General features: G+C 46.3%; 1 protein-coding gene across 7 annotated transcripts in view; it reads left to right on the forward strand.

The window, feature by feature from the left end:
* Window positions 1–22,500, forward strand: part of rap1gapa (RAP1 GTPase activating protein a) — an 83,806-nt gene that overhangs the window by 53,976 nt on the left and 7,330 nt on the right. For 4 of the 7 annotated variants that reach the window (XM_076277181.1, XM_076277182.1, XM_076277187.1 and 1 more), the window contains 13 exons: window positions 893–996; window positions 2,172–2,250; window positions 2,616–2,669; window positions 2,895–2,978; window positions 4,001–4,101; window positions 5,021–5,150; window positions 13,745–13,900; window positions 14,157–14,228; window positions 14,761–14,847; window positions 15,292–15,432; window positions 16,981–17,112; window positions 20,657–20,734; window positions 22,259–22,368. In XM_076277181.1, the coding sequence (XP_076133296.1) occupies window positions 893–996; window positions 2,172–2,250; window positions 2,616–2,669; window positions 2,895–2,978; window positions 4,001–4,101; window positions 5,021–5,150; window positions 13,745–13,900; window positions 14,157–14,228; window positions 14,761–14,847; window positions 15,292–15,432; window positions 16,981–17,112; window positions 20,657–20,734; window positions 22,259–22,368 (1,328 nt within the window). The remainder of the gene's footprint in view (window positions 1–892; window positions 997–2,171; window positions 2,251–2,615; window positions 2,670–2,894; window positions 2,979–4,000; window positions 4,102–5,020; window positions 5,151–13,744; window positions 13,901–14,156; window positions 14,229–14,760; window positions 14,848–15,291; window positions 15,433–16,980; window positions 17,113–20,656; window positions 20,735–22,258; window positions 22,369–22,500) is intronic. The other 3 variants (XM_076277183.1, XM_076277185.1, XM_076277186.1) reach the window with 3 other exon arrangements.

Consider the following 22,500-nt stretch of genomic DNA (forward strand, 5'->3'; position numbering starts at 1 on the left):
TGATCACCTCCATGGTCAGTGGTTTTCTCATTCACGCTGTAAGAAGACATGCTGGGTGTGTGGGACCAGCTGAAGACCCTCCACAGAACCTTCATTTGGGAAGGAGGCACCAAAAATGCACATCATTAAAGTTAGTGTGCTTAGGTGTACTGGTAATGCACAGTGTAAATCCAAGTACGTATGCTGATACATGCTGTTACAAGATGTACTGTGTTTGAGGTTAAGGTTAAGTGTAGGATTAAGATTAGCATGGGGCAATAGATAGATAGATGGATAGATTAACTTTATTAATCCACAAAGGGGAAACCAGTTTGCTACTATAGGACAACATACAGTAGCAGGACAGCATAATAATGGCACCTACAGAGTATTTATAACATGTGTTGAGGCTCACAGTGTGCTCATTCTCACTCTCTGAAAACGTCTCTCCTGTGATTTGATTGAAAGTAACGGGGTGGTCTCACTTAATTAAGTACTCTCCATCAGCACTCCACTATGTAATTACAAACCTCATGCAAAACCGAATAACCTAATCACAAATGTAGCACACCCGTGACTCTTAATAATGAAGATATTAAGCTTTGGGTTTTCTTCTTTCTTTCTTTTCGCCCACCGTCGTCCCTTCCAAGGTGGCCTTAATATATTCCCATTTAATCTGATAGATGAGGCGAGGGGGGCATGGAGATTGCCATGGATCTGCTACGGGAGATGGAGTGCAAGTGAAATAATGAAAAGGGAGTTTGCTGGAGGGTGGAGGAGTGGGGAGCTGGGGTGGTAATCTGGGGGGTGAAGTTGTAGTGTGTGTGTGTGTGTGTGTGTGTGTGTGTGTGTGTGTGTGTGTGTGTGTGTGTGTGATATGATGAATGTTAAGTCTTGTTTCCTTGGTTATTAGGAGCACTTTAATTACTACACGGTGGACAGCGCCCTCGGCCACCTGGTGTTCTCTGTGAAGTATGACGTCATCGGTGACCAGGAGCACCTTCGGCTCATGCTCAGGTACTGCGCTTGAACTATTCATCAGTTACTTAATTTGCCTCTCTCTCTCTCTCTCTCTCTCTCTCTCTCTCTCTGTCTTTCTCTCCCTATCTCTCTGTTTCTCTCTAGCACAGAAATGGATGCATAAACAAGGGTCTGATTTCTGTAGTTGCTGATGGTAACCTGGTGTTTGTGTGTCCTTGTGTGTAGTTGAGAGGGTGGGGCTGCTTGATATCGTAACACCCCCAATTATCACCACTTTTGTTCAGAAATTCTAAAACAACGATGTTTTTTAACACTTCAAAATAACATTTACTAAATGAACCTTACATTTTTCAGTAGCCATAGATGTGTAGATTTTAACAAAATCTGGTTTGGTTCTTAACGGGAGCATTTACTCCCTGAAATATCCGATTTTGTTTACCACGCTCTGAGTTATAGTGCTGGCCTGATGGGTCGCCTATTTACACCGTTTCAACGGCACATGAACGGTTAGACCGAGAATTCTCGTCATGAAATTAAAATTCCACTGGAGCTCCAAGTGACACATACACGCAAGACGGTGGAAATACGGGACCGACGGTAATAGGGGGAGTTCCGATAGCGTCTGTCTCTCTTTTTCTCTCTCTCTCTTTCTGTCTCTCTCTCTCTCTCTCTCTGTCACTCTCCATGTATTTTCCATGAGGTCTGGATGTGTCATGGTATGTAGCTATCACAGACTGTGCCATCTTCCCGCTGCATATGTGTAATCACTATACTCCACAAACAAATCATCTCTGTGCCTTTCACTTGGATCTGCCCTTTGTGACAAATGATAGTCTACTTAATCAAGGGCCTTTCAGTATGAAAAAAGAGCCTAAATTCTTTGAAGCAAATGGCCGGAGATAAACACCGCTCTCATATCCGCATTTTCAACAGATGGACAAGATAGGGCAGTGTGTGGGTGGATGGACATGGTGGCCAACAGCTCTCTGGCCTTTTACCACGTGTGACAGGGGTTTACAGTAATATGGCCGCACGGCTTGACCTGGTGGGGACAGAACAGTCAGACGCACCTCGGCCACAGGACGTAATTAACACCAGTTCCTGGAAAGGGAACAGACTGAGTCAGCGTGGTATCAAAGAAAGAAAGAAAAAGAAAGATTTTTTCTCATTCTGAATGGGTAGCTTTTCTCTCCTCCTTTCCCCCTTCCCAGAACTAAATTGAAAACGTACCATGATGTGATCCCAATATCGTGCCTGACAGAGTTCCCCAATGTGGTCCAGATGGCCAAGGTAAGGATGTGGGCACACACACGCACACACACACACACACACACACACACCACACACACACACACACACACACACACACACACACACACTCTCACACACACACACACTCACACATGCACTGTGGTGGAGTGTGGTGACAGGGTCAGATCTATTATGTCTGGGCAGCTCTCATTTGTCTTAGTCAGTCTTGAGTGACATGACTGATGCCCTGTCCCTCTGTGCTGACCGCCAGCCAAGGAAGATAACTACAATCTGTAACCTACCATTACTTTAAGTGCATAGAACCACACACACACACACACACACACACACACACACACAGATAAAAAATCAATGAATTTGTGTCTTTTGTCTTTTGTTCCAAGCTTGTCTGTGAAGAAGTGAACGTGGATCGTTTTTTCCCAGTGCTTTACCCAAAGGTATTGTTGGCTCTGTGCTTTCCCTTTGTTACTGTTGTTTTTTAAAGCCTAGTCACACAGCAGTGGCTACAGACCACACACATTACTTAAATGCCAAGTTGTCATCCTTAAGGACATCAGGGAGAGAACTGTTTTTGTAGCAGTAGTGACAGTTTACTTTAGTCTTGACATTCTAATTAAATTCTCACTCACTCTTCACTCTACTAAATGCCACCTCTTTTGCAGGCTTCAAGGCTTATAGTCACCTTTGATGAACATGTCATCAGCAACAACTTCAAGTTTGGTGTCATCTACCAGAAATTCGGACAGGTAAGCCACCGCCATGTTGCAAGACGCATCAGTTACATTGAAATGCAGTCCTAGCCCTGAGCTTTTGTCTCATCTGACGGTCTTTTGTCATACTAATGCCGCTAACCTGAGGCCTTTGTTATTTGCATATATTTTCATAAACATCTTGTTAAAATCACAACCGCATCATTTATCCAAGCTCTTGATCGCAATCTTGACCTTTAAGCCTGACATGGGTGATGTGTGTGCTGGATTATTAGCATCCATGAGGACTGCTAGACATCTGCGTTGAGAGAAGCATCACAAAAGCCCTTAAGTGCATAGAAGTTGCTATTCCACAGAGACGCGTTTTCTACTGTGATTGATTGCTGAGTCCCATCTCACCTGATGTCTGTGGCCTTTCCGAGTCGTGCTGTGTCTATTCCACTAGGATGCATGTCCCTTTTCTGCTGCGTGTTCTCAACTGGAAAATCTATTAAAAAAAAATAGGAAGCCACTTTGGTGCAGACCTGACAGTAGAGCGGCCATTAACCCACTCTCTTCCACCACACCCTGATATCTGCATTGATAACACAATACGGTATATAGAGGGGATATATTATCTGTATGCCACACTCCATGCACTTCTCCGGAGACATTAGCATTTCCACTGGGCTAATTGGCTCCATGTAGCCTGCGTGAAAGAGCCCTTTAGATTTGCTAATGCCACACCAGGAGTGCCTTTGGCTTTGTCTTTGGGTCGCGATCTTTGTTGACGTCGCGTGTTCCGGAGGTTTGGTTCCGTTTCACGTTTTTTTTTAATTCGCCACACTCTGGTCGTGATGATAAACAAGAAGGTCCCTGTTGTTATTCTAATCACCTGCTCCGCGGCAAGAAGGAACAGGGTGCCTCTCATTTGCGTACGGTGCCGGTGTGTGTATACCAGTGCATTTATGAATCACACATCTGTTATTGTGGCACATTGTGTGTGCCTGTGGCCCTGTAGGGGCACAAGGTTCCGGAAAGGTGCACGACTAAATATGCATCCTGATTGTTCTATACAGACCTCGGAAGAAGAGCTCTTCGGAAACAATGAGGAGAGCCCGGCCTTTGTGGAGTTCTTAGAATTTATCGGCCAGAAGATCGAGCTGCATGACTTCAAAGGGTAAGGTTCTCTCTAAAACAAGCCAATCCAGTTTCACTTTTTCTCATCCATCAATTCTTGAATTTCCCCTTGGGGATTAATAAAGTTTTTCTTATCTATCTATCTATCTATCTATCTATCTATCAACTGAATGTTGTAACTGTGCCATACTCATAAACTGTATTCTCATGAACTGTATGTTGCAACTGAGTGTAAAATTGCATTTTTCTGTCCTAATAAAAAAAAATGTTGATCACAAAATAAGGACTAATCCAGCCAATCCAGAAAGTAGGAGGGACCTAATAGATCTGAGCCAGATCAGAGCCAGATCAGGGCCGGATCTTAGCCAGATCAGGGCCAGCGTCTTCTGCCCACTGGCACAGCCACTGCGCTCTCTATAGCCCGTTTTAATGCACCTTTTAATCGTTCCTTTAATCTGAAGTGAAATGGGTTGGACAATTAAAATGAAAAGATGAGCAGGGCTATAAAATGTTCATCTGTTACCGGTGGGTCCACTTACTTTAGAAACACATGCTAAGTGATTGCAGCCTGCTTTCCACTTTTTGGGCAAGATCAATGCTTAGCAGGCATGAAGTGATTAACACCATCACGGATCAATAAAACCTGATTGAATCTGCCTGCAAAGGTATTGATATTTGATGATGAGTCTTTGGCATAGTGATTTGGCCACTAATAAGCAAGCGAGTAAGAAAAGCTGTATTAATGTGAATGGATGTAAAACTGGACCCTTTCAAGAGAGTTCCATTATCAGCATCAAGGTTGGCCCCACAAGGCTTCCGTTTTAACATTCCATATGTTATGTTAATGCAGAGGAAGTAGATTGGGAACCAAATAGAATGTTCAAGCATTCTTTTTGTTTACCTTGTTGAAAGGGTCTATAATGAGCGAATGTCGATACATGCCCATGTTTTCCCCGTAGTTTCCGTGGAGGGTTGGATGTGACGCATGGACAGACGGGGACTGAGTCGATCTACACCAACTTTCACAACAAGGAGATTATGTTCCATGTGTCCACCAAGCTCCCGTACACGGAAGGGGACACACAGCAGGTGCACACACACACACACACACACACACACACATAACAAATGCACTTGTACTCTTTGAATTATAAGGACCATTTGATACACCAGTTGTGTAGTCAGGTGGATGGTCCCTGTTACGCCCGGCTCATGGCACAACACAAAAGAGGCTGACAACAGATTCCAATTATAAATAAATGATATTTATTTAAAGTGATCTAGAATGAATGAAAATGTCTAGGGGTGAAAAATTAAGTGTATGGATGCGTGTTAGTCATATGTAAGTGAGTAGCAGTGGTTTGCAGTGCGTGTGTCAAAAATGTGTCTGAATGATGGGAGAGAGAGCGAGATACAAGGGATGGCGATGATATATAGGCCTACACCGGCGCCAGGTGAGGCCAATCTCCCTTAATTAGGTCTCCCCACTGCAAGCCGGCAACCTGCCCGGGTGGCCACCACAGAAAACGGCAGACGGCCCGTAGGGGGAGCAAAGGGGCGTCACACCTCCTTCCCCAGAAAGGTTTCCACCCAGGAAACCTAGGGAAACATCAAGACACAATAACAAATCAAACAACATCAATAAACAAAAAAAAACACTTTGTGACCCCATTCCATCTCTGGGTCGTCCCAACACCCGGGCCCTTGGATACTGGGAAGACAAAAGAGAGAACAGGTCACAAGCAACAAACATGCTTATGCTCGAGAAAGAGCATCTGCAATTACATTTTCAACACCCTTAATGTGCTGGATCCGCAAGGGATACGGCTGGAGGATTAAGCTCCAGCGCATAATCCGCTGATTTGAGTTTCGCATCCTGTCGATAAATACCAAAGGGTTATGGTCAGTGTGAACAATTACAGGACTGGGAGCGGAGCTCAAATAAATCTCAAAGAACTGGACTGCGAGGATGAGTGCCAGTGCCTCCTTTTCCACCGTAGCATAAGCCATTTGGTGGCGCAAGAACTTTAGAAAAATAGCATACAGGATGCTCAACACCACTTGGGCTGGTCTGTAATAGGACGGCACCAATCCCATAATCACTGGCATCGACAGCCAATTGGAAAGGCTCGCCAAATCTGGGAGCAGCCAGAATCGGTGCGCTAGAGAGGAGAGCCTTAGCAGCCTCAAAGGCCTGCTGAGAAGCCTCAGTCCACAGAAAAGGAACTTTGACACTCAGGAGGTTTGTCAAGGGTGTGACAACTGTAGCAAAGTTTTGGCAGAACCCCCTATAGTACCCTACCATCCCAAGGAATCGCCGCAACTCACGCCGATTACAAGGGATGGGAAAATTACAAATGGCTTCAACCTTTGCGCCAACAGGTCGAACTTGGCCACGACCAACCACCTTACCAAGGTAAGTAACTGTTGCTTTTCCGAACTCACACTTGGCCAGATTCACAGTTAGGTTGGCCCCGGAGAGACGCTGGAAAAGTTCTCGGATTTTAGCTAGATGTTGCAGCCAGGTGGTGCTAAACACCACCACATCATCCAAATATGCCTCGCACTCAGTCATTCCTGCCAGGACATGATTGACAAGGCGCTGAAAAGAAGCAGGCGCATTGCGAACTCCAAATGGCATAACCTTGTACTGCAGGAAGTTATCTGGAGTCACGAAGGCAGACAACTCCCTAGCACGGTGTGTTAAAGGCACTTGCCAATAACCCTTCAAGAGGTCAAATTTGCTGACAAACATTGCCGCTCCGACACGATCAACACAGTCATCAATACGGGGAAGGGGAAAACAGTCAGGTTTTGTGACTGAGTTTAGCTTTCGGTAATCCGTACAGAACCTGTGGGTCCCATCCGGCTTACCTACTAACAAACAGGGAGAGCTCCATGAACTAAAACTGGACTCAGCTAAATCATGCTTTAGCAGGTACTCTACCTCCTTCCGCAGAATAGACCTCTTGGTAGGATTCACCCGGTAGGCATGCTGTTTGATAGGCTGTGCTGAACCTACATCAATGTCATGCTCAATGACAGTGGTACGGCTCGGCACATCTGGGAATAAAGATGGAAAATCTCTCACAAGGTCAACAATATCATTCCTCTCCTTGCTAGACAGGTGAAGTAGATGCTTGTGCAAGTCTGCTAACATCTCAGAGTTACGTAACCGTCCCTCCGTAACCTCACGGGAGGGCACAGTCACATCCTCATCAACATCACAACCATCACAACCCTTCTCCAATGGAGATGACAGTCAAAGAACCTTGACAGGAGGGAGGACACACAGGAGAAGTCACCAAGCCCACAGGCTTAGAGGAGAAGTAACCCTTCAAAAGGTTAACGTGACAAACCTGCGTCTTCTTTTTCCGGTCCGGTGTACTAATCAAATAGTTGTGATCAGACAGACATTTAACCACAGTGTAAGGACCAGCAAAACGGGCCTGGAATGGGCTATTGATGATGGGCAGCATGGCTAGCACCTGATCCCCTTTCTCAAAACCCCGCTCTGCAGCTTTTCGATTGAAAAGACGTTGCATCTTACACTGTGATCTCGCTAGCGCATCCCTAGCAGCAGCACGTGCTTGGTAGAGGCGATACCTAAACCCACTGACATAGTCCAACACATTAGCAGGTGGCTGTTTAGTGTTCCACTCATCAGCCAGGATGGCTGTGGGTCCTCGAACAGCGTGGCCAAACACTAGCTCATTGGGACTAAAGCCAAGACTCTCTTGTGCAACCTCACGAATAGCCAACAGCAGCCAGGGGAGACCCTCCTCCCAGTCACTGGAAAGCTCAACACAGAAAGATCGCAACAGGGATTTAAGGGTCTGATGGAATCTTTCAAGAGCCCCTTGACTCTGTGGGTGATATGCACTGGATATGTTATGTCTAGCCTTTAGCTGACGCAATGCTCTAGCAAACTGTTTGGACATGAAGTTTGTCCCTTGGTCTGACTGAATGACACGCGGAATGCCAAAAGTAGACATGAAGCTTGTTAGAGCTCGGAGAACAGCACGAGAAGTGATGGACCTGAGAGGGTAGGCCGAAGGGTAACGAGTGGACTGACACATGATTGTTAAAAGATAACAGTGACCAGCTCGTGATCGGGGCAATGGGCCAACACAATCAACAAGCAGATATTCAAATGGTGCAGACACAGCAGGAATAGGCTGTAAAGGGGCCACAGGTATCTTCTGGTTGGGTTTGCCAGTCATTTGGCAGGTATGACACTCTTTGATGTACTTTGAGACATCTCGCTTCAACCCAGGCCAGAAGAACTTGCGTGCCACCCGATCATAGGTCTTACGAATACCGGTATGTCCTGCCACCCCATCATGGGAGAGCTTCAACACCGCCTGTCTAAATTTCAGAGGCACTACCACCTGAACAACTGTATGTATGAAACCGTCTTTGGTCACAGTCCACTTCCGATATAGCAACCCTTCCTTTAGATAGTAACAGGAAGCCTCACCTTCACTATCTCCCTCAGGCACCACAAGAGCAAACAATCTCTTAAGGTCCCCCTCTGCCTTTTGTTCAGCGATGAGATCCTCACGTGAGACCTGGAACAGACTAGATAATAAGTCTGAATCGACTTCAGACTTTAACACTGACGGATCAGACTCGGTCACCACAACTGAATGGTTATCACATAAGCTTACAACTTCTTTCCCAGTGTCAGACTGGCCATCAATTTGAGGAATGGCAGCTATTGCTTCAACAACCTGACTGACCACCGGCGAAGATCTATTTAAGAATTCTTGCACCTCAGCTTCCTGTAGCTTCTTAGCTCTAGCTCTTGTTACAGCACAGACAGGAAAAACATGAGGGAATTTCTTGGCACATTCATCTGGTATGTCAGAGGTCAGAGGAGCACCCACTACAACTGGTAGCGGTGATGTAACCCGAGTGGTCTCCCAAACATTACCCCCAGCTAGGTCATTGCCAAGGACCAACTCAATGTCTGGCACAGGGAGCGAAGGGCGTACCCCAACCACAACATTACCAGTGACTAAACCGGATGAAAGCTGGACTCGATGCAAAGGCACTTCCAGAAAACCCATCTCAATGCCCCTAACCAGTACCTGAGTCCATGTGTTAGTCTCAGCAGAGAGAGGCACAACTCCCTCCAACAAAAAGGACTGTGCCGCACCTGTATCTCTCAGGATGCGCACAGGCACTTTGCTTTGACCTGGAAGAGACACAAAACCTAAGGTGATGAATGGAGAATAGTCTGAGTCATCACCACCACAAACATCATGAGAACAGTCACTGCCAGCCTCACAGCCACAGTGAGGATTGTTAAGCGAATGCACAGTCATATTCCCCTTATCCTTCCTCTTTGCCTGACACTCAGAGACCTTGTGTCCTGGCTTTCTGCAGTGAAAACACACAATTTCAAATGGTTTCTCAGTTGACATACTAGGGCCCTTTTGAAATGACACAGGATTAGACTCTGCCACAACAGGCTTTGACTTACCCCGGAAAGAAACCCTGTTCCTCTGAGAACTGTCCCAAGGCTTGCTGAATGGCATACTACGATGAGTCAATGCATACTCATCTGCCAATACAGCTGCCTGGGCCAAAGTGGTCACCTTCTGTTCATTCAGATAAGTAGCTATACCATCGGGCACACAGTTCCTAAACTCCTCAAGAAGGACTAGCTCCCTAAGCAGTGGAAAGGAATCTACATGCTGAGAAGTGCACCAGCGATTGAATAAGTGCTCCTTCTCACGAGCAAATTCAATATAGGAGTGTTTATCAAACTTCCTGTAGTTACGGAATCGTTGCCGATATGCCTCAGGAACCATTTCATAAGCACGCAATATTGCAGCCTTCACTGAGTCATACGACCTAGAATCTTCCATAGACAAAGAGGCATAAACTTCCTGAGCTCTGCCTACCAACACACACTGTAATAGCAGGGTCCAGATCTCTTTGGGCCATTTTAAGGAAGTAGCCACCCTCTCGAAATGGGAAAAGTATTTGTCAACTTCCTTCTCAGAGTAGGGTGGCACCATCCTAATGTACCTGCTAATATCTAATGGTGCTGGATCAGATGGGGCTATTGGCGGGGCTAGAGGAGAAGGGGGAAGAGGAGCAGGAGCAGGGCCAGGAACTGCGATTCCTTTGGCAGCAAGCTCCAGCTCTAGCTTGCGAAGCTCAAACTGGCGTTGTTGTACTTCTCGTTCCATTTCCAACTTCCTCAAAGCTAACTCAGTGTCCATCTGTTTTTCTTGGACAGCCATTTCTCGCATTCGAACCTCTTTATCAGACATAGGCGTAAGGGGTAACGGACTATCTATACCCAGTACGCCCCTGTCAATAAGAAATGTCCTAATAGCATTAAACAATGGAGCCTTATTTCTCTTTTGTTGAGCACTAAGGATCATTCTATAATGCTCGGCTACCTGCACTAGTTGCTCCTTAGTGAGATAGGCTAACATCCCCTCAGTGGGCTGAGCAATAAACTCCTCAACAATATTAGACATCCTAATGCTAAGTTACAAGGACACAGGCTATTTACAACCTTGTATAGTCAATCCTCAATGTAGACTAAATACAATTTATACCGGCCACAGCCTACAAATAATCAGCACAAAGGTGCACTGGTTGCTGTGCTACCGCACAACTTGGGTCAAACAAGAAAAAGGAAGAGAAATAAATATATATGCTAAACAAATAAACAATTAAACACCCTTCAAACAGAACGTTTTACTCTTGTTAGTAGAATTAACACTCATAAGGCTAGTCGGACAAACTAGGCGTCCCCAGTCTATCTACTACAACCCATAAATGTTAAGAATGACTTACCATAAGCAGACGTTACATTTGGAATTGCATTTCCACAATCCCAGCTTCCATAGCATAGCCAGGCCTACTAGACAAGGATGAACTCTGACGCAACTTAATGGTAGCTCAAACTATCTCTAACCTACTGCTGTTCACAACGATTTCACATTTACGTTACATAGGCTACCACCACCAATCGTAACTGAAATCCAGCAGCTACAGACCTCTAAGTGTTTGGCAATAACGTTACGAAATAGCTATTGGGCTACAAACCCCATCTGACGAACGAAAGCAATATAAATACACACACGCACTTGGCTCTCTCTCTCGTTCAAAAAAATCAGTGTATGAGGAAAGAAGAACTACTACTCACCCCGGCATGGACCATCGTGCACTCCAGACCTGTCGTTAATACTATACTGTCCTACACCTGTCGCTTCTGAAGCGTGCCAGGCTTGAGGCTCACTGCCCTCCAATGAGTGCAGCCGTTCTCACGTGCCCCTTAAAGGAGTTTTAACAAACTCCCTCCCGGGATTGTTTCCGACGATAAGGAGTAAACAACCAAACACGAAAATAAATAAACCCGGAAAACAACAAAACAGTGCTCGAAGGAAAAGCCTCTTGACCAAGCTGAGCAACTGCTTCTTACCTGGAGTGCACAGCGGTTGACGTTGCCGAGAAAAATAAAAAAAAATATATGAATGAAGCCACGCTACAATTTGTAACCAGAGAAAAATTCCGGAGAGCTCCCAATTTGTGTTACGCCCGGCTCATGGCACAACACAAAAGAGGCTGACAACAGATTCCAATTATAAATAAATGATATTTATTTAAAGTGATCTAGAATGAATGGAAATGTCTAGGGGTGAAAAATTAAGTGTATGGATGCGTGTTAGTCATATGTAAGTGAGTAGCAGTGGTTTGCAGTGCGTGTGTCAAAAATGTGTCTGAATGATGGGAGAGAGAGCGAGATACAAGGGATGGCGATGATATATAGGCCTACACCGGCGCCAGGTGAGGCCAATCTCCCTTAATTAGGTCTCCCCACTGCAAGCCGGCAACCTGCCCGGGTGGCCACCACAGAAAACGGCAGACGGCCCGTAGGGGGAGCAAAGGGGCGTCACAGTCCCTCTATGCTACATTGACACACACACACACACACACACACACACACACACACACATACACACACACACACACACACTTGATTGGTGAATGGCGGTACAGTGATACTAGCTTTCTGTGCATTGGTGAATTCCCTTTTTCCCCAGACTACGGGGTTTTGCCTTTAGTTTTAACCAAACTGACAGAGGTTTGGAAGGAAATCTGTGGAGGTTGTGCCAAATTCTCACATCTCTGTTTAAAATTCAGTTTGTGTGTCCACAGATTGATGAGGCACTGTCAATCAGAAAGGGCTTTTTTAGTACACATGCTCCTCTCCTTTGGGAATGCAAATCTCACCACTTGAGTTGAGAGAGACTCATGCACATACACACATACCAACACACACACACACACACACACAAACACACTGAAGTGGGTTTGACACCAAGTAGTTTTCTCCCATGAGGACTAAACTATCGATCCATTTAGACTAATTTACTAGGCAGCATCCATCCTTCAGTTATTCCTGTTTACCTCATACTCTTCTCTGTCTCACCACCAGTGTGTGTGTGTGTGTGTGTGTGTGTGTGTGTGTGTGTGTGTGTGTGTGTGTGTGTGTGTGTGTGTGTGTGTGTGTGTGTGTTTAAGTGTGTGAGTGTATACTTGTGTATTACTGAGTGCTTAGAGATACAGGATCACCATTTAGCCTGAAGCTCTTCTTGTACACACACACACACACACACACACACATACACACACACACACCCACACACACATACACATACACACACACACACACACACACAAACACACACTCATGAAGAGACTTGCATGCCCATCCTCACTAGCCTGGGCGTTCCCATACTGCCTTGCGCCCGATTTGATTCACGCTGCTAAGGCAGCCTGGAGACCATGGAGCAAATTTTCGCCTGAGATAGGAGACCAATCACAGAACAAGGGGGAAAGCAAGACGATGATGAGCTATGCACAGACGCATTTGATAGACATCCGTGGCACCCAATAAACGGATCTGGGCATTTTTTTCAAATACGAGAAAATGAACATTTCCCCTCTTTGAGAAGTGGTGGCGCTAGCCAGGCTACATCCTCACACCTAAATAATTCACTTCATCCCTCCACACACACATACACACATGCACACATGCATCCTACATAACACAGAGGAAAACACACTTTCATAAGCCCCTCGTAAACAGCATCTGTTTAGTTATTCAGCTTGATGATGTGTTCTCTCCCTGGTTAAGCACCCCAGGAGACCCACTCCCTGCAGGAAGTGTGTAGTGAGCCTTGTCCAGTAGGATCCCAGTCTCAGCACTTCTCCTAATGCACAGACGGAGCCTTAAAATAGCCCCGCTCGTCACTGGCCTAACCCACAGAGAGTTATATTACACAAGGCCCTCTTAATGCGTCACACACACACAGACACTCCAAAAACTGCTTTTGATAAAGTTGTGTTGTGTGGGTGCACAGGTCTATTCAGGAATTGGTAAATTGTCGAACAAAAAAGATGCATTGTGTTGGTTTGACTACACAAGGGATTTTGTAGATAAGGCGAAAATGAACTTGTAACACTCCCAAGGCGTCTTCTGTTGCTCCTTCTGCTGTGACGAGTTATCTCAGGGAGCTGATAAGCATTCTTGAGCAAACATCTAGGAGTTATTTACGTGGCGGCTCAATGAATCATTTAGTTCGGAAGTGCTCCGCGGGGTGTGGCGGTTGCCGATGGTGACGGCATGTGTTTGTCGCGCTGTTCCACAGCTGCAGCGGAAGAGACACATCGGGAACGACATCGTCGCCGTGATGTTCCAGGACGAGAACACGCCCTTCGTGCCCGACATGATTGCCTCCAACTTCCTGCACGCCTACGTCGTGGTGCAGGTGGAGAACCCCTGCTCAGACAACGTGCTATACAAGGTAGCTCCCCCACTAAATCAACAGAATAACACACTGTGATTCATGCATGTATGTAATAAAGATATTTTTAGGAGAGCTGTATCACCATAATGACCATCATTTGTAAACATACTATTTTACCATATGACACGTTTTTCATGTACATGTGTACAAATCTGAAGGGCCATAATTTGATTTATTTTTACCACATTAGCTGACCATCATTAAGTTGTTTTCTTCTCTGTCTCACCACCTGTGCTGGTATTGGACTCTCTAGGTGTCAGTAACAGCCAGGGACGACGTCCCGTTCTTCGGCCCTGCGTTGCCAGACCCGGCCGTCTTTAGGAAAGTGAGTGTGTCTACCTTTACTAATGTCTTTGTTTGTGTACAAAGGGGGGAGAATATGGATGCATTCATCAGCAGCAAACACAGAAGTAGTAGTCAGTAGTAGTAGTCAGATTCTAGGGCAGTGATTTAGTCCAGTCTGAGTGGTAAACATGGCAAAAAAAAATATGGGCTCAATTTTTGCATCATACAGACATCAATAAAATACATAACCCAAGTCCAAATGACTGTAATCTGCTATCCATTTTAATCTGTTTGCTAAATAATTTCATGGTCACACAAAAGTAAAAGCCAGGGTCCTAGCCACTGGAATTATGGGACATCTGTGTGTGTTGTTAGCCGGGGATGTCCTGCTGAGAGATGGTGCCGCTAATGGTTTCATAGTGCAGCATAAAAAACCCTGGCAAATAGCCAGTGGAATTATGGGCCCCTCTCAGTGGAGTGGCCAATTCCTGCTGTGCGAAGCGGTGTTAACGGCCAGCGTGAGTCCGATATCCCCGGGAGAGAGTCTCATCTGTCGCCCGCTTGTTGCTTAGGGACCGGAGTTTCTCGAGTTCCTGCTCACCAAGCTCATCAACGCGGAGTATGCGTGCTACAAGGCAGAGAAGTTTGCCAAGCTAGAGGTGAGTCATCTCTGATAACTGGAGCCGTCAAGACCTCCCCTGAGTGAAACCATAATTAGGGTGGGAAGGGTCATATCATGAAGTGCTTGTGTGTGTGTGTGTATGTGTGTGTTTATGTGTGTGTGTGTGTGTGTGTGTGTGTGTGTGTGTGTGTGTGTGTGTGTGTGTCTGTGTGTGTGTGTGTGTGTGTGTGTGTGTGTGTGTGTGTGTGTAAGAGAGAGAGTTAAAGTGTGTATGTGTCTGTTTGTGAAGGGGGGTGGGGGGTGGAAAATTGCTGTGTGTGTCTGTGTATACATGTTTCTGTCTCACCAGCCATTTTCACCAGAGAGTGTACATTACCTTTGTATGTGTGTGTGTGTGTGTGTGTGTGTGTGTGTGTGTGTGTGTGTGTGTGTGTGTGTGTGTGTGTTTGTGCGTGTGTGTATGTATGTGTGTGTCTATCAGGAGCGCACAAGGACAGCCCTGCTGGAGACTCTGTATGAGGAGCTGCACATCAATAGCCAGGCCATGATGGGGCTGGGCGGCGAGGAGGAGAAGCTGGAGAATGGCAGCGGGGGAGGAGGGGGCTTCTTCGAGTCCTTCAAGGTAACCCAATCCCCCCTCTACAACCCCCCCCCCACACACACACACACACACACACACACACACCCCACCCCCACCCCATCCTGCTCTTGGTGACGGGGCCTCCTCTCAACGCTTCTTTAGGGTGACCTGAACGGTTTGCTTGGGACATCCGACATCCAACTGTCTTACAACGCTGAAAGGTGGCTGCTAGGTTACTGATATGTCCAGCCATGAACAACAGGGGCCTCATATTGTCTTACATAGTCTCAAAATGGAGAGACTGGGATATCATCCTATTTTGAAACAAATTAGCCTCATTAAAGTTGTATAGAGCATCATGGCTAGCTCTAATGACTGGGGAAGAAGTGCTACGCTACTTCTTACCCCTGCACAGCGATGCTCATTCAGCTCCTGTGGGAATCTATTCACCCTCCTGTAAACCTTAATGGCTTTAATTAATATCCCATTAATTATTATTAGTGGTAATTATGAATGTGCAAATACTGTTAAGCGCAGTGATATTGTGTCAATTACTTATATTCCCTGCAGAGATTTTACCAGGAAAATAAATGACCCATTTTCAGGTTGTCATATTCTGACTATGTGTGTAATGTGTTCATATAATATTTCATAGGCGATTAGAATTGTCACTACTTGCAAGTGTAACTCATAATTAGTCACTGTTCATTAATTTCAGGCACTCCAGAGAACATGCTGTTTGTGGCCAAGTCTATTTGTAATCAACCTCTTGCCTATTTACAGATTCGTCAAATCTTCTCTCTCTGATTTTCATGATTTCTGGAAACAGCATGATGGGTCTCTCCAGTCAATCTTTGCTCACTTTTCTAAAATAGATTACTGAGATTATGAGCCCTTTCTCTCGCTGGTTACATCAGAGGTTGTGTGTGGTATAGGGCGATGCCGGGAGTACTTAGAATGTGTCCTAATATGTACCCTGGACATTTCAGCAAACGGCTTCATCAATATCCATTAGGAATCTTGTCTGGAGAGCAGTACTGTCTTTGAGCTGTCCTGCCCTGTCCTTTCCTGTTAGCTGGCTTCGCTCCTGCCCGAGTGAAAATGCCTGAAGGGCCTCTCGCCCTGTTGCCAGGCTGGCGCACTCCGATCTCCCTCATGCATGCCTCTGTGTGCCTTATCCAAACATGTCCACGCAGGCTAGCTTTGCTTTTTGCTGGCTAGCTTTGCTTTGCTTTAACATTGGTGCTTCTTCTCCCTCTCTCTCTCTCTCTCTTTCAAGGGCTCGCTTAAATGTCTCTGTCTCTCTTTTGTCTCAAGGAGTCTTGACTTGAACACTTTTTGGGGAGCTACTTGTTTTGCCCATGAGGATCAGTGCAGTGGAAGCTCTTTGGGTGTTTTGGGTGGGGTTCGGTGATTTTTTTTTATTATTCTTCAAAGCAGGAGCCTGTCCCTGTCCAAGCCCATACCATCTCAGCACCACCAACACCCCCCCCCCCCTCCTCCGCCCCCCTTTTCATCCCCTCTCTGGGCTTCCTCCACCCACCGCCTCGGCAGCTCAACCCCCCTCCATCTCTGCGTTTCTCTCTGTAGCGGGTGATCCGCAGCAGAAGCCAGTCAATGGACGCCATGGGCCTCAGTAGCAAGAAGCCGCCCACAGTCTCCACTAGTCACAGCGGAAGCTTTATCCACAGCCTACCAGAGACCCCCAAAGTCCCTGTGCTAGTAAGTAGTACCCCCCCACCCCCTCAACCCGACCCCCCCACTCCTACACCAGACCCCTCATCCACCCCCAACCCCTCCTGGTGTTTCACACAGCAGCAGAGTCCTGACCTGGATGACACCTGACCTTGATGAAGCCCCTGTCCAAACCTGACCCCACCACCACACCACTGGTGTGCCACACCCCACCCCCAACCCCCACACACACACACACACACAATAACCCCCCAACCAATTAACCCACCCACAACACACACAGTACCAGTCTGCCTGTAGGCACCAGGTAACTGATGCCCAGTAGCTGCAGCAGAGCTAACCAGGGTGCTGCGTAGAGGATAAGAGACTAGCCTGGTGCTGTAGCCGTGCGATGATGCTAAACCGTTCTAAACCACCTCCTCACTCTAATGCTTTTAAAAAGCAGAAAGTCTGTGTCGACTCACTCAGGGCATATTGAGATTTAGCTCACATCTGTCAACGAGTCTTTTTCATTTTCTGTTGGTCATGTGGAGAGACAGCCCAGCACGCCCCCAATCTCCTCCTCATCCCTCTCCGTACAGCTCTCCCTCTCACGCCTCCCTCATCAGCTCCTGTGCCTTACAGTGTGCCTGTCAATGTGCAACCACAACTCTGGAGACAGTGTGTGTCTGTGTGTGTGTGTGTGTGTGTGTTTGTGTGGCTGTGTGTGTGTGTTTGTGTGTGTTTGTGAGAGAGAGTGTGTCTGTGTGTGTGTGTGTGTGTGTGAGCAAGCCAGTATGTTTATTTATGTGTGTGTGTGTGTGTGTGTGTGTGTTTGTATTAGATGGTTGTTTGTTGTGCATGCGTAGCGTGAACACTAGAGAGCTGGAATGCGCTGCATGCTTCCCAGAGGCGATGAGAATTTGAAAACATGAACCCAGTGCCGTATGCTCACACACACATGCACGCACACACACACACACACAGACACACACACGCGCACAGACACACACGCACACACACACATGCACGCACACACACACACACACAGACACACACACGCGCACAGACACACACGCACACGCACGCACGCACAGAAGAATGAGAACAAAACACACTTGTCCTTTGCCTCGAGGGCCGTGATCTGTGGCCAGGTTTTGATCATGATGCAAGAAGGTGTGTGTGTGTGTGTGTGTGTGCACGTGTGTGTGTGTGGGCGTGCACGTGTGTGTGTGTGTGTGTGTTCGGGTGTACCTACACAGCCATCCAACTTTGCTGTAGGCGGTCGAGAGGCACTCTGGGGTGGCACGGCTGCAAATAGAGTGGTGCTTTGAGAAATAAATGCCAGATACTCCCCAGGTCTCCAGTAGCTTTCATCTCAGCTCCAGTCAACACAGTCACACCTGCAGAGTCTGGCTGCGTTGGGAAGTGTGACTGTGGTTGTGTTGCCTGAATGTGTGTGTATGTTTGTGTGTGTGTGTGTGTCTATGTGTGTGTGTCTAATGCATGCTGTTTTTTGGTTGATTGCTGTATATTCTGTGCCTTTTTTAATCCTGTATTTTTGTACTGTATGTATGTTGACATGTCTGCTTTTGTCTGTGTTTGTATGTTTATGTTTATATGTGCACTAGTCGGCTTTCAGTTTTTGCCCAAACATGTGCCTCTGTCCATATCAAAGAGTGTGTTGGTATGCTTCTAGGTCTTAGTTGTGTTAGTGTGTGCACAACTGTATGATTGAATTTATACCAAAGATTATGTTGGTGTGCACATGTGTGCCAAGATACAGACACACACACACACACACGCACACACACACACACACACACACACACACACGTACACACACACACACACACACACACACACACACACACACACAGTTCCTGGGTCCGGTCAGTCAGTGGTGCCTTATCAGGGTGAGTATGAGGAATGAGGAGAGGCTGCTGGGCCAGCTAAAGCCGGCTGCTCTGCGTTCCTCTCCAGCGACTTCCTCGTCCTGCCCGCTGCGCTATGCTGCGTTCACTCTGTCTCAATGTGCCCGCTGCGCTATGCTGCGTTCACTCTGTCTCAATGTGCTTCTGCGCTATGCTGCGTTCACTCCGTCTCAATGTGCTTCTGCGCTATGCTGCGTTCACTCTGTCTCAATGTGCTTCTGCGCTATGCTGCGTTCACTCTGTCTCAATGTGCTTCTGCGCTATGCTGCGTTCACTTTGTCTCTATGTGACGCACCATCAAGCGCAAGTCCTCTAAAGGACAGCCGGGTGGCTCAAGGGACCTGGACGCTACTGGAAGCCCATTTTTGCTCCCTTTTTTGGGGGGGTGAGGGGCAAACGTGTGTGTGTGTGTCTGTGTGTGTGTGTGTGTGTGTGTGTGTGTGTGTGTGTGTGTGTGTGTGTGTGTGTGTGTGACCTTCAGCTGTTTTCTTATTTTAACATATGCTCCCAGAGGTGCTGTCACCATACTGATGAGTGGGGTACTGATGTATTATTCTGGTGTGTAGTGTGTCTCTCTTTCTGTGTGTGTGTGTGTGTGTGTGTGTGTGTGAAGGCTTGCAGCGGTGTGGTCATTGGGGTACTGGTGTATTATTCTGGTGTGTAGTGTGTCGTTGATGTCACTGTTGTGGTCAATAGCAGATGCTGAATCTACCATTTACTCATGATTGCATAGTGCCCCTGTGTCTTACACAGTTCTAGTGACCTTGACCTTGGAAAGCAAGTGGAAAGTCACCTACTACTATAACATTCAATATAACTCAGAGTGCATATCAGTATCTCACATAAAAATAAAATATATTGCAATTATACTGTTGATGATCACCTATACTGTATGTGTTTAGTTTCTGATGTAATATACTGATATGGTAACATAAATATTATTAATATTATATTTCACCATGCTAATGGATGGGCTACTGGGCTAGATTTACAAGTCATCTCTGTGTATATGATTGAATATGTGCTATCAGTCGAATACATGCTATTCATGTGCTATCAGTTGGATATGTTGTGATAAATCACACCATTAACTGGAATAAAACCTCAAAGGGAACAAGGACACAGTAGTTCTAAAAGTGCAGTCTTAAAATGCAGAAGATTTGTCTTCTGCGGCGTCCTTTAAAAGCGTGATTAATGTCCGACTGGCATGCTGCTCTGTTTGAGAGTGTCCTTTGCCTCATTAACCAGCCTCCTGTTTCGTCTAATGTTGTGCCTTGTGTCCTCTTCCTCCTCCTCCTCCTCCTCTACCTCAGCTTGTCACACAGGTCCTAGTTCTTTGAGTCAACTTCCTGTCCCAGTGATGCCCCACCTCGTTTCTCTCGCGTCTCACTGCGCTGCACCCCCGTAACCCCCATCCCCTCGTGGCTGCTGCCACTCTGCTGTTTCTGCGTTTGTGTCATGTTTGTTATTCTCTCTAACATGCGTGTGCTTTATGAGAGCGCTCCAGCCATGGTTTATACAGTACTTTGTTTTATTTATGACATAACCTGCTGCATGAAGTCTCATGTAATCTCTCTCCTCCTCCCTCTCCTCCTCCCTCTCTCTCTCACCCTTCATCTCTCTCTCTCTCTCTCTCTTTCTATCTCTGTGTGATTCAGTCATTGCTTGTCCCAGGGAAAAGTCCCAGTAAATATGGACGTCGAGGCAGCGCCATAGGCATAGGAACGATAGAAGAGGTTCATGTATAACTCTTACTTACTTTCACTCACTCACTCATCCACTCACCCACTCACTCACTCTCCATCATCTCTACATCTCTCGCTGTCTTTGCATGTACTACTCTCCTCTAGTGAGTTTGCTTGAATCCCAACCTCAAAGAACTTAAACCATACACACACACACACACACACACACACATACACACACACACACACACACACACACACACACACACACACTTCCTTCCGCAAGCTGCTCTAAAAATGTCAGCCCGTGTAGGACGGGTTTTAATCACAGTGGATCAGACTGCCGACAGCAGAGCGCGGAATTTAGCAAATCCTGCCTTTTTCGTTTTGGAAAAAGTGCCCAACCGCATCCAAAAAAAAAAGATAAAACAAAATAAATAAGAAATGACGTGCCTGGTCCTATATCACCCTCTCTTCTCCACATACAGTATACATGTCAAACAAACACGGGCAGTGTCCTTCCACGGGCAGTGTCCTTCCAGAGGTAAAACACCACCCTGCCCTCCAACAGACTCTGAGAGACCACAGGTCACCACAGAAGCACTAACCATAGCTGTGGACACCCAGTCTTTACGGATGTGGAAACACTATTTTAAAGCGTTTCCCTTTTATAAACCCTGTCAGTAAATCCTTCCTGAGAGTTAGCGACTAGCTTCCCCAGGTCTAGACAAACACATGCTTCCGCTGTTCCTCCATCCACTCCCTCTCCTGATGTGTCAGGTGTGCTTTTGTTTTGTGTTAGTGTGAAGTGTGTCATCAACCTCTGTGCCATCACCAATGTGTAGTGTGCTCAATTATCATCTTTCACATGTTGGCTACTTCAGTAGTTTTATTTCAAGCAAAACATGAAACAAAAGAGATAGTGTTGTTCAAAGCCTTTTTCAAAGGAACTTTATGTTATCCGTTTAATTATTTTATTTATATGCATGGTAAAAAAATTACTTTTATAAGGCAAAAAGCACTCAATCCATGTAGGCTGAGAACAAAGAGTCCTTTACAGGAGGAGTAGCTCCCCTTTGGCTTCCAGTAGTTTCCTCTCATCTTTCATCTCTGGCTCTCACTGGCTTTCTGACTGGCACAGGGAGGCTCTTTCAGCCTGATCCTGTACATGGGCATCAAAGCTCTGTGCCAGAGGAGAACACACACTCACACACACAAACACACACACACACACACATTTCCCCTAGGGATCAATAAAGTATCTATCTATCTATCTATCACACACACACACATACACACACACTTTTCCAGCTGATTTTGTGTCAGTGAGGGTTAGGGCAGGTGCAGTGACATACACTCAGAAAAGTAAGAGTCAGAATAAAACATAACATCACAAATAGGCTTAAACTATAAATAGTTATCATAAAAGGTACTATATCTCGTAGGTATGTTATAGTTATTTATAAGATGGTGGCAGAGCTGTGAAACAGCTAAAAGGGGTTTTTTATCAGAGGGTTGGCTCAGTGTAGACACACAGTCTTACTTGCTCACTCACATTCTTAATGTCTCCTGCAGTCTCTTATCATTCCGGGGAAAAGCCCGACCCGGAAGAAGTCGGGTCCCTTCAGCTCCCGGAGGAGCAGTGCCATCGGTATCGAGAACATCCAGGAGGTGCAGGAGCGAAGGTGAGCATGCAGCAGCTGTCTCCCAGAGGAATGTGTGATGGTTGACAGATGCTGTGAAAGTCTTGTCAATGCACCGGTCAATTGAGCACTTAATGATAGCCCTGATTTGAATGTATTTTCTATTTGTATGTG

This window comes from Alosa pseudoharengus, unplaced genomic scaffold, assembly GCF_046254945.1.
Source record: "Alosa pseudoharengus isolate Yale_2024_CS ecotype anadromous, Long Island Sound unplaced genomic scaffold, YU_APseudo_1.1 YU_APseudo_1.1_scf_9, whole genome shotgun sequence".
Lineage (NCBI taxonomy): Eukaryota > Metazoa > Chordata > Actinopteri > Clupeiformes > Clupeidae > Alosa > Alosa pseudoharengus.